General features: G+C 30.5%; 1 protein-coding gene and 1 pseudogene across 1 annotated transcript in view; one reads left to right on the top strand and one right to left on the bottom strand.

The window, feature by feature from the left end:
• Positions 1-1,812: 1,812 nt before the first annotated feature.
• PLOD2 (procollagen-lysine,2-oxoglutarate 5-dioxygenase 2) overlaps positions 1,813-15,799 on the bottom strand; it is a 91,005-nt gene continuing 77,018 nt past the window's right edge. The window contains exons 11-19 of the mRNA XM_023533152.1: positions 13,670-13,795; positions 11,069-11,210; positions 9,860-9,922; positions 8,774-8,887; positions 6,183-6,248; positions 5,019-5,123; positions 3,345-3,491; positions 3,083-3,208; positions 1,813-2,916 (exon numbers count right to left, since the gene is read on the bottom strand). Coding sequence (XP_023388920.1) covers positions 2,761-2,916; positions 3,083-3,208; positions 3,345-3,491; positions 5,019-5,123; positions 6,183-6,248; positions 8,774-8,887; positions 9,860-9,922; positions 11,069-11,210; positions 13,670-13,795 — 1,045 coding nt within the window. The 3' untranslated portion in view covers positions 1,813-2,760. The remainder of the gene's footprint in view (positions 2,917-3,082; positions 3,209-3,344; positions 3,492-5,018; positions 5,124-6,182; positions 6,249-8,773; positions 8,888-9,859; positions 9,923-11,068; positions 11,211-13,669; positions 13,796-15,799) is intronic.
• LOC111742592 lies at positions 11,885-12,003 on the top strand (annotated as a pseudogene).

Here is a 15,799-nt window from a genome sequence, read left to right as displayed (position 1 = left end):
AAAAAAAATGCCACCATGATGAGCATTTAAAGCTTTTGGTAATATACATACACACAGAAGCACACATGCATGTACCCATGCAAATATGTGTTAATATTGACATTAACATACTTTAATCAAATTAAATTAGTTATGGGAATTCTTCCCTTTCTTTAACTTTATTGTTTAAGTTAAACAAATACACAAATATATTTCCATAGATAAAGATTTTACTTCCTCAAAAAATTAAAAATAGCGATGATGTGATGATCTAGCAATTCTACTTCTGGGTATATATCTGAAGAAAACAAAATCACTATCTCTAAAAGGTATCTGTACCCCTATATTAATTACAGCGTTATTTACAATAACCAAGACATGGAAACAACCTAATTGTGTTAAGAATGTGTGTGCATAAAGATATTATTTAACTATAAAAAAGAAAATACTGCCATTTGAGCCTTGAGGGAGTTATGCCAAGTGAAATCAGCCATGGAGAGAAAGAAAATTACTATATGATCTCATTTATATGTAGAATCTAAAAGAACTGACTCACGGAAACAGAACAGATTTATTGGTGGTTGCCAAAGCTGACTGTGTTTTAAGCTGCAGCTTTCTCCATCCATCCAACCCTGCCTGTCTTCCCTCTCAAATTTTCTGATCTACTTGTGGGAATTTCTCACTTTCCCTCACTAGTTATGAATTGTCCTGTTAAAAAGTAAATATATCATTCCATGAAATCTGGGATGAGTGGGAAGTCAGAAAATGTGCTCAGTTGACTACCTTGATCCAATTTCTGGAAACATGGTGGCATGAGATTAAAATAGTTATTATAGGTCACCATCCATGTATACTACAACTGAAAAGAACTAGGATCTGGTAGATGTCTTTTCTCCAAAGTATATACCACAAAGGACATTAAGCTGACTTTGCACTGGTAGAACTGTTTTTTTAAACTAGAATCAGCTCTGATTAGTTGGCATCCAAGTCATACCAGTTTTTATGCATTTGGAATACCATCCCTAAAGTATAGTAATATAAATCACAAATTCTTACGAAAATGTCTCCAAGATGACGAAGAGTAGAAATTTGACTTGTGTATTAAATACCACCATAGAAGAGAAAAGAGGTAGAACTCAGCTTCCTTATTTCCTAAGTCCATCTCCCAGTAATTATAACAACTTGTTCATCACCATATCCTCAGTGCCTGGAACAGTGCCTGGGCCAAAACAGGAACTTGAAAAACACTAGCAAATAAACAAATATATATTGAATATAATCATAATTAATTAATTAATATATTTTGGTATCTAATTTCTCACTTATAAAATAAGTTAGATCAAATCCCTGGTCACTTTCATACTGAAGATATTACAATTCAATTTATAATTCAATAAATAGAGTTTTCATTGTTATATCAGTAAATATACCAAGAAAAAAATCACTGTCTAGTATATCCAGATATTCTTTCAGGCTACTCCATCATAATCCTCTTTTAAAGACAAATCACCAATAATAAATAAAACAACAGAAACTTATTTTAAATTATTTTATTTTTCATAATTTTCTAACACACAGTGTTAGAAAAATAAATTTTGGCACCATGACTTAGAACTTTTTTCAAGTTTAACCTTTAAATTAAAAACAGTAGCTACAATAAGGATATTTAAACCTCACTCAGAGAAATGGTGAAAAATCAAGTCACAAATTTTTTTGTGCTAGGAAATTATTCTAAAGTGTGATAAAGAGAAGGTAATAAAAAGAGTAAGAAGGATAAAATGGAGACTACGCTGGGAAGACAAAAAAGAGGATAACCCTCACAAAAAAGAACATAAAGAGGGAGACAAAGGGCGAAAAGGAAGAAAGGCTCACCAACTTTATTTTCCTGATATAAAATTCAAGTACTTAATTTTTTAAAATCAAAATGCTACTACTAATCTCAAAGAAAAAAATTTCCTCATTATTTTCTAGAATTAAAAGAACGACAACCTTTTTGACTTAAGGTCACTTGGTGATCTTAAGTCAATAAGAAATGGAAAGGCTTGAAAGCTTTTCTAAATCTAGTATCTATTTACTATAATCTACCTTGGAAAATTTATCTGAAGGAACACAGGGCTTGATTTCTAATACAAATGTAAAAAAAAGTCTGTCTAACAATCTTAACAAAAATGTTTTCAACTGGGTATGCACCTAATTGCATTTTATACTAATTTTCTCAAGGAAAAAAAACTGTAATATTGTTCTTTGTATTCCTTCAGGAACTATACTTTAAAACATACTTGCATAGGTGGTCAAAAAGTACTTACACAATAAGTTGCACACAAATTCAGTTAGAATTCCAGTTTTTCGACATTTTAAAAATTGCCAATTTTCATTTATATTCACTTCATCTATATGTTGATAAATAAAATTCTTCTTAGGCTTTTGTTAAATAAAATATTACCAGTCTCATTTGTTGCTTGTACATTTGTACCTGAATATTTTATCAACTGAAACACAAATTCAGAAAATTCTCATTATTCTCAAAGACAATAAGGCACAGAAATAAATATTTGTGTTTACTTTTTTCCTTTCTTCTTCAATCTGTGTTTTAAGGCTCAGAGCAGACATTAGGAAATATCAAACAATTTTTTATAAAGTTTTTCAAATGTTTGGCCCAAAGTTAGGTTGTTCTGTGGAATATTTAAATATTCTTCTCATCTTCTCAAGCACAACTTCAAAGATATGTTCATACCAGTCATCCATTCCAAAGAAATGTCAATTCAATGAAAAGTAAATAACTTAGGGATCTATAAATGACACTGCAATGTATCGTGTTCCATTTTTAACAGGAAGTCCTTCATGCAAATGTGTGAGTCTCCCTGGATGCATGAAGCTCCAGCCTTTTCTTGGTGATTCAATAGAGCAATTGTACCTTAGGAATTTGCATCCACCTCCCTAAAAGAGATGTAACAAATAAATGTATCAGTCCATTTTGTTTAACTTTTTTATTACTGGCAAAATTCAAATTATGTCATGTAAGCAGAATCTTAAAAAAATATAGCGTAAAAGTCTATAATGACATATTGCTTTTTTAAAATGTAAAAAATAAAACCATAATTACCTGAAAATCTTCTCCCACATTATTGAGTGCAATGTTGATGGTAAATGTAGAAGCATCGTGATGAGGGCGAAGAGAACGCTGTCTATCAGGGGAGTATTTTACCACAAAATTCAGTAATGCAAACCCCTAAAAATGCAAAGTAAACCAATGGTTTTTCTTATCAGTAAAAACATAAACAGCATATTTGCGTAAAAATTGGGAGGAAGTATGCAAGAGGTACAGGAGGATAACTACTATGCAAGAGGTACAGGAGGATAACTACCTTTGTATAATAGCCTGCAAAGACCTTCAGTGTAACAGGTGCAATAAACTCCCGGATAAAATGAAGCCATACATTCTCCAGATCAATTTGTTTCATGTGGATATCATCAGTTGGGACATTTTCATAACCACCAGAAATACGGCTATCCTAGAAACAACATTAATGACATCATAAATTGTAGTCCACGTGCAATTCACATTTATATGATCTTAGATTTTTTTTTCAATCACAAGATTACAATAGACAAAAAAATAATAGTTGTTTATGGTGTACTATCTGTTTTAATTGAAAAACTATAAAATAACTGAGGTAACATGGCTTTGCAAATATATCATGATGAAGCGAAGTATTGCAGAGTTGGCTACTCCTTTCCTACTTATTTAATGTTAACCTAAAAACAAAAGGCCAAAGAAAGAGGCAACAAGTGTTTATTTGGGATCCAAAAGAATAGCTATTAGGAAAGGACTGATTCAGGCAGAAATGCAAATAGTGTTCAGATTAGGAGGCAAATACAAGGGGTATTTATTTATAAGAAAGGGAAGGGGAACAATTACATCAATAGAAGGAAAGAATTTTATAGCTGCAGATAACCTAAAACAGTGATGCTAATTCTAAACAATATTGGTAAATTTTCAGTCCAGGTAGTCATAATATCTGCTTTCTTGTTATCTTTACACACAGTTGTCTGGTATATAAGGCTGCTGTTAGGTCCAGTCCAAAGGTTATTTTGTCTTGTTTTAACAGTCTAATGATCTGAGAAGTGAGGTGTGCAAGGCAGTTTCTCTGGGATGGCAGCTACGATTCCATTTTAAAGTGATTCCATTGATATCATTTTTTACAAATTTATATGTGAGGTCTAACTATAAAGTAAATAAGATTGATTTCCAAAGCCCTCCCAAGCCCCCTAAAAACACGAATTTTTTTATAGTGACTCTTTAGGCAGTCTTAGCTGTTGATAGGCATAGATTGTGTTTATCAGCCCTCTGGATTATCTACCACTGAAATAGCTTTGCCTGCTCTGTTCCTCACTTCTACTCTGTGGCACCCAAAGGTCCTCCCACAGTAGATTTTCATTATCCTGCCTGCAATCTGCTGACTTCAAGTACTTCATCACACTTTCAACTTGTCTCCCTGATCAGCTAACTAGCTGAGTATATAATTAAGCAGAAATAGTAATATTCCAGAGTATTCCACTTAAATTTCTTGGTATTGTTAAGGAGCTGGCATCTGTAGGTTCTCAGAGGAAAAGAAACACATTGAACCACCAATAGTAAAACTTCCTGCCAAGTCTTTGACACTGAATGTAAATGCAAAACCAAATTACACTGAAGGCACTTATTCAAAGGGAATCTTCATGTTTATACAAAAAAATAGTTTTGACAATCAACTCCAGATAAACTTTGTCATAGTATTTTCACTACAGCTCACTGTAAAAATGCAAAGAATAAAAAGTGGCCTTGAAGAAGAGCAGCATCACACAATAAAGACATATATATTCCTTATCATTTTCAGCCTGGGAACACTGCCATCCAAGGTAATTACATGCATAAATGAGAAGCTGAGGCCCAGACAGATCCAATGTTAAACACTAATTAGTGGTAGAATTACACTAAAAACAAAGTTCTCCTGCACCCCCCCCCCCATTTTAGTTTTCTGTGTGAAATTACAACTTACATGATGTTTGCCTCCAGACCACTGGCCATAATGCTCCATTTCTTCCACCAATTCATCACAGGCTTTTTCAGAAAATATGGGAAACCAAAAGACATCTGGACAAGGCTATAAAATATGGCATTAACATTAAGAGGATAACATTTTATGTCTTTTAACTAAAAACCAGCATTTCGGAAGTAATAGGACAGAATAATCAATATTCATCTCACTTAGATGTCCTTTTTAAGAAGTTTTCCAACATCATTGACATTACTATTATAAACAATACTACTTTTCTGGTTTTGTTTTTTTAACACTTTCTAAGACGTTATTTTTTAATTTTTTTATTACATTTTAACATCAATGAAATCAATACAAGTCTTAAAGTCATGGTCAGCCAAGCAGCCATTGTGATGTAGCTGTAATGCCATAGCGCATGTATATACATTTGATTAAACTTTCATTCTGTCCTCACCGTGTGTGTGTATACGTGTGTGTGTGTCTGTCTGTCTGTGTCTGTGTATGCATATGCACGCATGCATTTAGTTGCTGTTGCACTTCCTGAACTGACTTGCTCTTGAAATGTCGTTTAAAATTATTTACACTGATTTGACATAGAAATGAGTCCATCAGAACATATATCTATGCCTTAATAAGTCTAAAATAAGTCTTTCAATATGATAAAATAAAAAAATTCTAAATGACTAGAAAACACTAGTCAAAGTTTAATTGGCAGTATTTTTTTTCTTACAGTACACAAAATAATGGGATATCTCAGAATTGAAGATGTTTTACATTCTCTGAAAATAAGGTATTAGCAATAGTTTGGAATACCAATCTAAAATAGAGTTCATTTTTTAAAAGACCTGAGAAAAGATTCTTGAAGGCCAAGTTCTTTCAGGTAAACTTTCATTGAAAGAGACCTACATCAGAGATCTGCCAATGGTTCCTTATTTTTAGTGGTTTAAGAAAGCTATGATCTTAAAATTATTGTTAATCTCCATGTTCTACATTTTTACAACTATATGACCCTTAAGGCTATAAAACTGGTTAAGCCATATGAATTTTACCTAAAGGATAGTTTCTCCACTTTTACAACATCCTCTGCTAAAGCAGTATCATAGTAATATTCCCTTATGGAAACTACAGCAAAAATGATCTATCATAGTAATTATTAATACAAACCTGTTCAACTATATTTTCAGTGAAAATTTTTGAATAATCGCGGTTTATATACTTTTCCTTCCAGTCCTACCAAAAAAAAAATCAATTGTATAGATTAAAGCAAATACATTTGTACAAGTATTTTAATACAAAAATAAAAGCATATGCATTTTAGAAATTGCTCAAACAACTTATAAATGATCATGTGTCATGGACAAAATAAGAATTCTCAGAAACCACAGTTTATGTTTTTTAATCTTTGCCTCATTGCGTATGCTCTTATCTTTGAGACAAAAAACTTTCATTTATGAAGTTTTATGCCACAGGATTTAAAATTTTGAGTAATCTTATAATTAGATTGTATACGGTATCTTACACATATACACATAATAGATAAATATGTATTTAAAACTGAATAACAAAATCCTATTAACAAATATTAGTAAATACTAATTAGCAAATAAATTAAACTTGGGTCTTATTTATAATAAAGAGAATTACTCTAAAATAACTTTGATTTTAAAAATGTATTTAAAATTTCTGGCTTCACTTCAGTTTTTAATATTTATCAAAGAATGATCATACGGTTACTAATACACTTCTTTTATTTACTAAAATTAAGATATGGGATTATATATTTTAAAAAAATAGATCCTCTTTATGCTAATTAATGAACCTGATTCTTCTCTTTGACCAATCTCTGACACATAAACCACACACTAAGATACGTCAATTTTTGTCAACATTGGCTAAGGAATTTTTTTCCTGGGTCGAATGTTTTATTTAAAATTTCAATATTTAGAGGGTATACATTAAAATATGGAATTTATTTTAGATTTAGTATCTAAAAATATCTCTTCTTAAATGTATTTAGATTGTTTAACAAAATTCTTAAATTTCTCTTTACAAATACAAATATAGGGAGCTAGCAAGGAAGAACTGAGGTACAGATAGATTCAAAATAATTTCAATCAAAATATGTTTCAAAAAATATTTGTCTGAAATACATCTTTTGAGGACAGATTTCAGAGGGACCCTGATAACTTTATGCCATTCTTAGTTTTGCATATCTCTGCTTATATGTAGCTCAGATATTTCTGATATAGAGAACAAAAGCTATCTTATTTTTTTTTAATAAATAATACGTAGCATATAATTATAAGGGTCAAATTACTGTATTATCTCATTATTCCCTCTAATACTGATTAGTTTTCTGATTCCAAAATATGGGGAAAAATTAGAAGTAAATAATCATTCATAACATTTCAGAATCTCTAAGTATTTTTTCCTATGCATCATTACTGGTTAAAAGAAAAAAGCCCCTAAGATTTTACATTAGTTCATTAATATTTTGCATTTTAGACCACGTTTCAAGCATCACTGAATAAACTGTAACCTCATTCATTTAATTTCTTAGAAGTTCTGATAACGGGACTATTAAATATTCCTCTGTGGGATACCCCTCATAATGCATATAGATAAGGCTAATTTCCAAAAAAAAAAAAACAAAGCAAAGCCATGGAAAGAAAAGCAGTTCCAACTTACTTCTGATATTTTCATTGCAAACTCTCCAAAGACTTGAATTCTTACACAAACATCTACAATTCAGGATATAATTTGGAATTTTTCAGGAAGCTAATATTACCTAAGAAATTAAATTCTATCCAAAATGCCAAGAGATTCAGCACTAAAGTAAAACATGTAATTCCACCCTTACCATTTAAAAAAGCCTCTTTTCAATTCTACTCCTGTGAAAGATGAAGAATACAGCTAAAATGGACCAAAGGTACTTTTAAAATACAAAAATGTCACAAGATATAAGATAATCTTTTTCTATTCAACAGAGTATTCAGAAATCATTAAATTTATTATTCCCGGATATCAACTACTCCTACAAAATAAAAGAATTCTGACCAGGTGGATTAAGTCTTTGTAATTTAAAACTTTTATTATTGGCAAGGGCAAAACTTTAAATGGTAGTATTACAGAGATGATTATTCAAGAGAGTATTTTCCTTTGAATAAATGTACCATTTGACTAGTAATATAAAAAAGCAGTTAATTCCTGTATGATTCAAATTTTTTTAAAAAGGAATAATTTTAGACTTTTAAAATAGTTTCCTCAACTAAGACTTTCTTCATATGCTGAATCCACTTACTCTGCAATTTTGTCTAGCTATCTCTGGTATACATTAACAAAATTGTTATGAAAAATATACAAAATGATAAAATCAATGTATTTTGCCAAACTGACTTCTTGAATTTTCTTCTTGAAATTCAAAATATAAGATTGTCATATGTGAATTACTTGTAAACATTTTTTCTGAAATTGTGATTAAAAATTTGATGATGCTTTTGAATATATAAGTTAAAATTCTGGGAGAAATAAAAGAAACTGATAATTCCCTTCCCCAAACCTAATATATGTCTTAATAAAAAAAAAAGAGTTCTTAGTCAAATTTAGATCTACTTTATAGACATGATATAAAATTATCTTTTTTAAAATGATATAATATAAAAAATATTTTAAAGCCTTTTACATTTTCATATTATTAACCCAATTTATTTAGAGTTATAGGAAAATAAGTAATATATTGAGTATGAAATACATACCACAGGATTTTCAAAAATCTGCCAGAGGTCATTGTTATAATGGGAAGTATTGTAATTAGCAGTTGATAATAGTCTTCCAAATTCATGTCTATTAGAAATGTACATAAATACGCCCTATATGCCAAAAAAAAAATAGTATTAACAACCTTGAAGTACAAGAAAATATATATAAGCAGGAAAAATATATGAAATATTAATTTCAACTTTTATATTTTCATTCATGAACATGCATTTTTATTTTTCATATAAAACATGCATGATTGAAAATGAAATACAATTTTGATTAATTTTGAACTGACACCACACAAAACTGATAGCACTGACACTCAACTGAAAAAAGAGAAGAGGAAGAATGGACTTTTTTTTAATCCCTTTCTCATTGATCCTAGAAGTAGACATCAGGGAAAAAAATCCTGTTTGAAAGCAGAAATATTTTTGAGACACCAAAGTGCAATTAATTGTACCTCTTTTGGCTTCTTTTCCTTTCAAAGAACACATCACATTTTTAAACAAGAATTCAAATGTCAATATTACTTCATCAGCCTATTTTATTCTTATTGCCCTAATGTTTAAAAACAGAACACAGAAATTATTCATGCATTACAAGGCAGCTAAAGAAAATCAGTCTCACATCCTTGTTCCAAACCAAAAAAATGTGGCAAACATTACTAAGGTAAGGTTGTTTCTTTTTGTACCTGTTTTAATAGTAAAAGGATTAGTTATTAATAATAAAAAAAAATTAATGAAGAGTGCCCAAACCTCATTTTTATCAAGATGTACTTTATACTTACTCCTACCTCTCTTCCTTAAAACAAGAAAAACTAGTAAAGGAACTTGGGTTTTACTTTCTCGTCTACCAATCATAAAGTATAAATCATCCCAAAGAACTAAGTTTGACTATCACACAATACCCAATCCCCAATACACAAAATTTACACATATATATGCAGAATCAAAACCAATAAATACCAACAATTTACCAAGCTAAATGGAAAAAAGACTCAAAGAAATATTACTGCTAGGCAATATACCATACTAGCATTAATCAAATAAATAAAAATAAATAAAAATAAATAAAAAGAACACCTTTGGGGGGCTGAGCATTTGGAATGTTTCCGGAGTAGGGGAGTCTTTTTCCCTTTGTAATGTCTAAAATGAAGAGAAGCATTGGGTAAGTTGACCTGCACACCCACTCTCTCAGGTATTCTTAGGTAAATAAAAATAGCAGCCTCTGATAAAAAGCTGACATTCTGAAATGTCCTTCACAGACAACATGCAGAACAAGCAAAGCTTATAGCGCACGCAAAGATAACTCCAGCCGCTTCTGTTTTTTTTTTTTTCCGGTCAAACATAAATCCAAGCTCATTCCTTAGTAGAACTTTCATTAGAAACAAAATTAAGGCAAAAGAGAAAACGTGTGTAAGAGAGGCCATTCCAGGATGTGCTGTTGAGTCAAATTAGTCAAACATGAGCACAAATTACAATACAGGTTTTGAGGATATTCGACATAACAATGCACATAGGTTTATAGAAAAAACAAACATACTCAAACACATGCCTTAATAAACTAATAAAAAAAACACTTGCCAACTTTTCTGATTTTTCCCAAAATCACATTTGCTTACATAAATTGGAATAAGATAATCCAATCCTTTATAAAACAGAAAAACATATCAATATGTTTTAATACATATTTATACATTTTGAAAAATAAATTATTTTCTACAGTCATTTAAGTTTTGTAATAAGAGTATATTTGTAGAATAGCAATGTATCATTAATTTTCTACATAGATTAAACATACTACTTATCTCATTCCTTCTCTTAATTTAGTGGTAAAGAACCTGCTTTTTAAAAGTATGGAGTTAATAATGACAAAGAAAGCATGGACATTGATTTTAAGAACAAAAGTGTGTTCTTAAATGTACAGTCATTTCATCCAGGGTTTACCAAATTAATTTTAATTAGTGCAAATTTTTACTACAGAATTTCAAATAGAAGACTAATTCTTAAAAAAGAAAAGCTGACTTCTAATAAATTCACGTTTATTATTGAAATCTCACTGTTGCTTATGAGTAAGTCTAAGAACCAACCTAACACTTTTCAAATGTTTCTATAGGTAATTATTCACAAATTATTCTTCATAACTGTTTCCAATTTTTCAACAGAGAATCAAAAAAAATGGCAAGTCTTTACAATTAGAAAGAAAAAGAGCATCAAAAGACAATGACACATCAACTGGAAAAGCAAGCCATCTTATAAGAACATCAAGCAAGCCATCATTTTATACCCTACCATTTCTCTAGCATTTCGGCAAAGAGCCATATCAGGATCCAGTTTATCTCGAACAAAATAGTTCCTTCCATTCATCTCTGATCGGAGCGTCTTTCCTTTAATTAAGTAGACATTAGCCATGTACGGGACATTCCATATCCCTCTGAAAGTAAAGAAAACACATTCCAAAATAACACAAATACAAAACAGTTTTGTTTTTATGTTTTAAAAATAAGTGCCTTGTAGTTTTTAAATTTTGTATACATAATTTATTGAATCAAATTACATGCAAATGCAAGCATATTTAATATTTGACATATGTATGTGTGTGTGTATACACACATATGAAATACATATATAGATGACACTATTTGGTATCCACTACATTTTATGAGATAAATCACTATCTTCCTAGATAAATTTTATTGATATCTGGTATTTTGGCTGTCATCTCTCAATTGTTACAGTTACAGTATAATATTCTGTTGTACAGAAGGTGTTTCCATTTAAGATTAAGCAGTTTGATAGCAAAAATAATCACATACAACTGGTGGTTTGCTAAGGCCAGCTTACACTTGCTCCCCAGAGATGACTTGTAGCTTCACTTCTCAAGTCTACGCTTACTGATTTCACATTAGAAGCTTGAAATCAGCCATGGCAGAAGTATTTACACCACAAAAATTGGCAAACACTGCAAATCAGGGCACCTCCGATCCCAAGAACCTGTTGTTATACATTTATCAGCATACCACTGAATATAGCCTAAAATTCTCCTAAAATATATTTTCTCGATATTCATTAAGCCATCTAAAATTATTGTATTAAAAGCAAGATATGGTCTACAATCATGCCACTCTGAACAAGCCAAATCCCTTCTGATCTCAGAAGCTAAGCAGGGTCGGGCCTGGTTAGTACTTGGATGGGAGACCACCTAGGAAGACCAGGTGCTGTAGGCATAAAAAATAAAAAATAAAAAATAAGGGATTGTAAGCTGACAAGGTCTTTGCAATCTGTGAGGTCAACCAAGGGTTGCCTCGCCTAAAAAAAAATAAAAATAAGTAAAAATAAAAATAAATACAAAGAAGATATGAAAAATATGGCCAAAAGAACATGAGTGTTGGGAGGCACATTATTTCATCCATCATTTGTTCCCATGGATCTGTCTCCTCACTTTGAACATGACTCACTTCTTAAGAACAGTATAAGGTTTCACCTGAAGAAATATGCCTGTTGCTTTTAGAGAACAGAAAGGGAAGATCTTAACAAAGGCAATGTAGTTAGATATTAAAAGGAATATATCATTTTGTTTTACTAAAAACAAGTGGTCATAAAAAGTATACAGTGTAGCACCTGAATTCAGAAATTAATCACTGGCAGAGTACGTAGTGCTGCACTTTTGAAGGTAAAGACACACACACATATGTCAGAAGATGCCATTCCTTCAAGCAGATTTTGTACATTAACTGTATTCTTGTATTAATTAGAACAAGAACCTCTACCTTATTATTTTCCTTACACTTTAGACAAGAGATTGGACAGAAAATCACCAGTGCCTACAGCAACTTAAATGAATCATGAATTCTCTATTCTACTTCTGTGAACTCTTATTTCTGCTATACCCACAGATAATATCAGGTATATAGTCTACACAAATCATCTCAGAGACAATATAAGCATTTTGAAACTACAGAATACTATCTTAATAGGGTTTTCTCAGCTATCATGCTTCTTAATTGCAACAAAAGTCTTTATCATATTTAGATCATTCATACTGACTTACTATTTTCACACTTATTACTATTTTCACAAACAAAACATCTTTTTACTGCTCAATTCTTCAACAAGAAGCACATGATTTTTTTTCTAAATTTAAGGGCACATGTTTTTAGTCACAAAAGAATGTTTTCTCTTTTTAACTGGACTGATGTCTGAGAAATTAGGCAAAGCACTTAACATCTCAGTCACTCTGGTCTATTGTCTACATAAAAAAAAAAAGTGACATTCTTCCCTAATATTTCCTTAATAAAAAACATTATTTCAACTGTGATTACTTTTTAGTTTAAAAAATATCAATCATACACACACTTTGCAATAAGTATATTTGTTTCTAACTCTAGAAATTAATATCAGATATTGGTGAAGAAACTTATCTTTAAAGCAGAATATTTGTTATTTTACACAAGAAACTCTTAAAATAGGAAATGTTAGAAGGCTTTGATTCTTAGTGTTACTTTTGTTTGCTCATTTATAAGTTTTAAAAGCTATCAAAACAATTTTCATCCCGGCCACTAAATATATAAGCTAATTCCCTTTCTAAACTTTTAACTAAAGAATATTATTACTCTTCTAACAAACTAAGATGGGCTACCTATAGTAACCATATATTGTCTCTTAGTATTTCCCACAACAGTGAGTTTGTTCTTTTGAATATTTAAAACTAAAAACTTTGTTTTATAAAATACTAATTTGCACTAGTATTTCAGGATCCCAAATGTTCAAGTTTCCAAATTTTCATTAAACATAAAGAAAAAAGATAATAGTAAAAAAATTCAAGTAATATTAACAAGACCACGTCTTTAGATCATGATATTTTATGTTGAAAAATTAAATTAAGTAACTTACATTCTATTCCCTTGAACAATATCCACATAATCTTCTGATCGAGCATAGTATCCATCAGGACTCAATGCTCCCCAGAAGTTGGACCAAAGCTTTCCATGACGAGTTACAAGAGGGGCAATGATCTTTCTAAAGAGAGAAAAAAAATGTAGGTAATTATTTATTTTTAAATTACTACAGAATTATGTGTTTTGGGCTTAACATGACACATAAAACAATAAAGTTCATTTAACATACATGTAGTTAGTCCAAAAAACTAAAAGCAAAATAAAATAGAGAAAACACTTTTTGTTAAGTACACTGCTGGTTTTCAGTAACATTGCTTAAAGAGGAACAAAAAATTGAAAATGCGATTGAAAGTTTAAAAATGACTTTTAAAAGTCCCTTATATACAAAAAGTGAAACTATCTTAATTATTTAAATATTTCAGGAATTATATTATATGAAATCAAATATTTTCATTGTTATTAGCAAGACATAGTCCATGGTATATTGAAGTATTCAATAAATATCTGTTGAATAAAAAAAAAATGAATGATAGGCTGAAATACTTATAAATAGGCCAGTTTTCCTAAAGTTGTCATAAATTACTTTAAAGTACGTTTCCTTTCTTTCTTTTCTTTTCTTTTCTTTTCTTTTCCCTTCCCCTTCCTCCCTTCCTCCCTTCTTCCCTTCTTTCTTTTCCTTTCCTTTCCTTTCCTTTCCTTTCTTTCTTTCCTTTTTTTTTTTTTTTTTGGTTACAACTTTTAAAATGGTTTGTGCTAGCCCTGGCAACACCAAACATTTTTCGGTCCTTTATTTTAGAGAACAAAATAGAGGATAACTGCCATAATGCCTACCTACCTACCAGGAAAGTAACCCCTCTAAGACAAGCCCGTTACATATGCAAAACATGTCAGATTTCTTCTTAAGGAAATCTAATTTATAATGTGTCAACATTTCACAAATAGGGTAACAAAGTATGAAGTTCCTCTAGAATTACTTCAAAAATGAAGTGCATTGCAGTGGTATCTCACAATTTAAGAAAAGCTTGAAAAACTCCTCCAAGAAGTCTATGAACCAATTATTCTCCACAGAAAACCTATTCTACAACACACCAATCTTGTGAAGAGCAGGTGTGCCCCTCCTTTCTCTTACTTATAGAAAAGTAAAACAATCTATAAAAACACAACATGCAAAATAATGATTTTGGTTTATTTTTCCTGGTTCCTATTAAAATGAAATGTTGACCAGAAACACTCATATTTTGTTTTGTTTAAAATAGATATATAGATATATAGATATAGATAGATCTAGATATAGATATAATAGATATAACAGAGAATCTACATATTATGTTAATTTAAGAAATGATAATTCGATGTCAATAACTGACAAGATCAAATATTTAAGAGAAAAAAAATCTTGTAATTTATAATCTCAGCTGCCTGCCGAAGAGGGATGGGCAAAGAAATGTTGAAGATCAAAATTTTTCTTTTGTGTGCGCCTCACTGTTTTTAAGTATGGAAATACAAGAGCAGCAGCTGAGAGACAATAAATTGCACTAAATAACTGAAGGAGTAAAATTTGGAGCAAGGCAATAAATAACAGAGACAGGAAAAGGAGAGAGAAAAAGGAGCTGATGAGATAGGTGCTAGAAAGCTATATGCCCTAAGTTGTGGGCCACCTCTTGCCCCTCTAAACCTTCAGTCAAGTCCACTAAATCTTGCAACAGTCTTGGTATATGTAAATTCTTTATGAAAACTACATGCTTGGATACAGAAGCATATTATATTAATCTAATCTTTTGACAATTAACAGAAATGTATGGAATTGGAGAAATAACCTAAGTTTTATTGGCTCTTCAAGGGGCAAGGGCCCCAGATGGCATTTGAATTACTTGAGAGAAATTTTTATATTTTACAAGATTTGAAACATTAGATTGATATTAAGAGGGATATATGTTAAATATTTAGTATAAATTCATTAAATAATTTACTATTAGAATAATTAATAAGTGTCTATCAAAGTATATATAATAAAAACATCTAAATATTATTAGAAGCATATATACATTATATAATATTGAATTTAAATCAAATTAAGAGGCAATTAACACTGCAAATTTAAGAAAACATTACTGAATTCCAGTAG

This window comes from Pteropus vampyrus, unplaced genomic scaffold (assembly GCF_000151845.1).
Source record: "Pteropus vampyrus isolate Shadow unplaced genomic scaffold, Pvam_2.0 Scaffold97, whole genome shotgun sequence".
Classification (NCBI taxonomy): Eukaryota; Metazoa; Chordata; class Mammalia; order Chiroptera; family Pteropodidae; genus Pteropus; species Pteropus vampyrus.
Note: the sequence above shows the minus strand (reverse complement) of the source record. Positions and strands in the feature narration are given on the sequence as shown.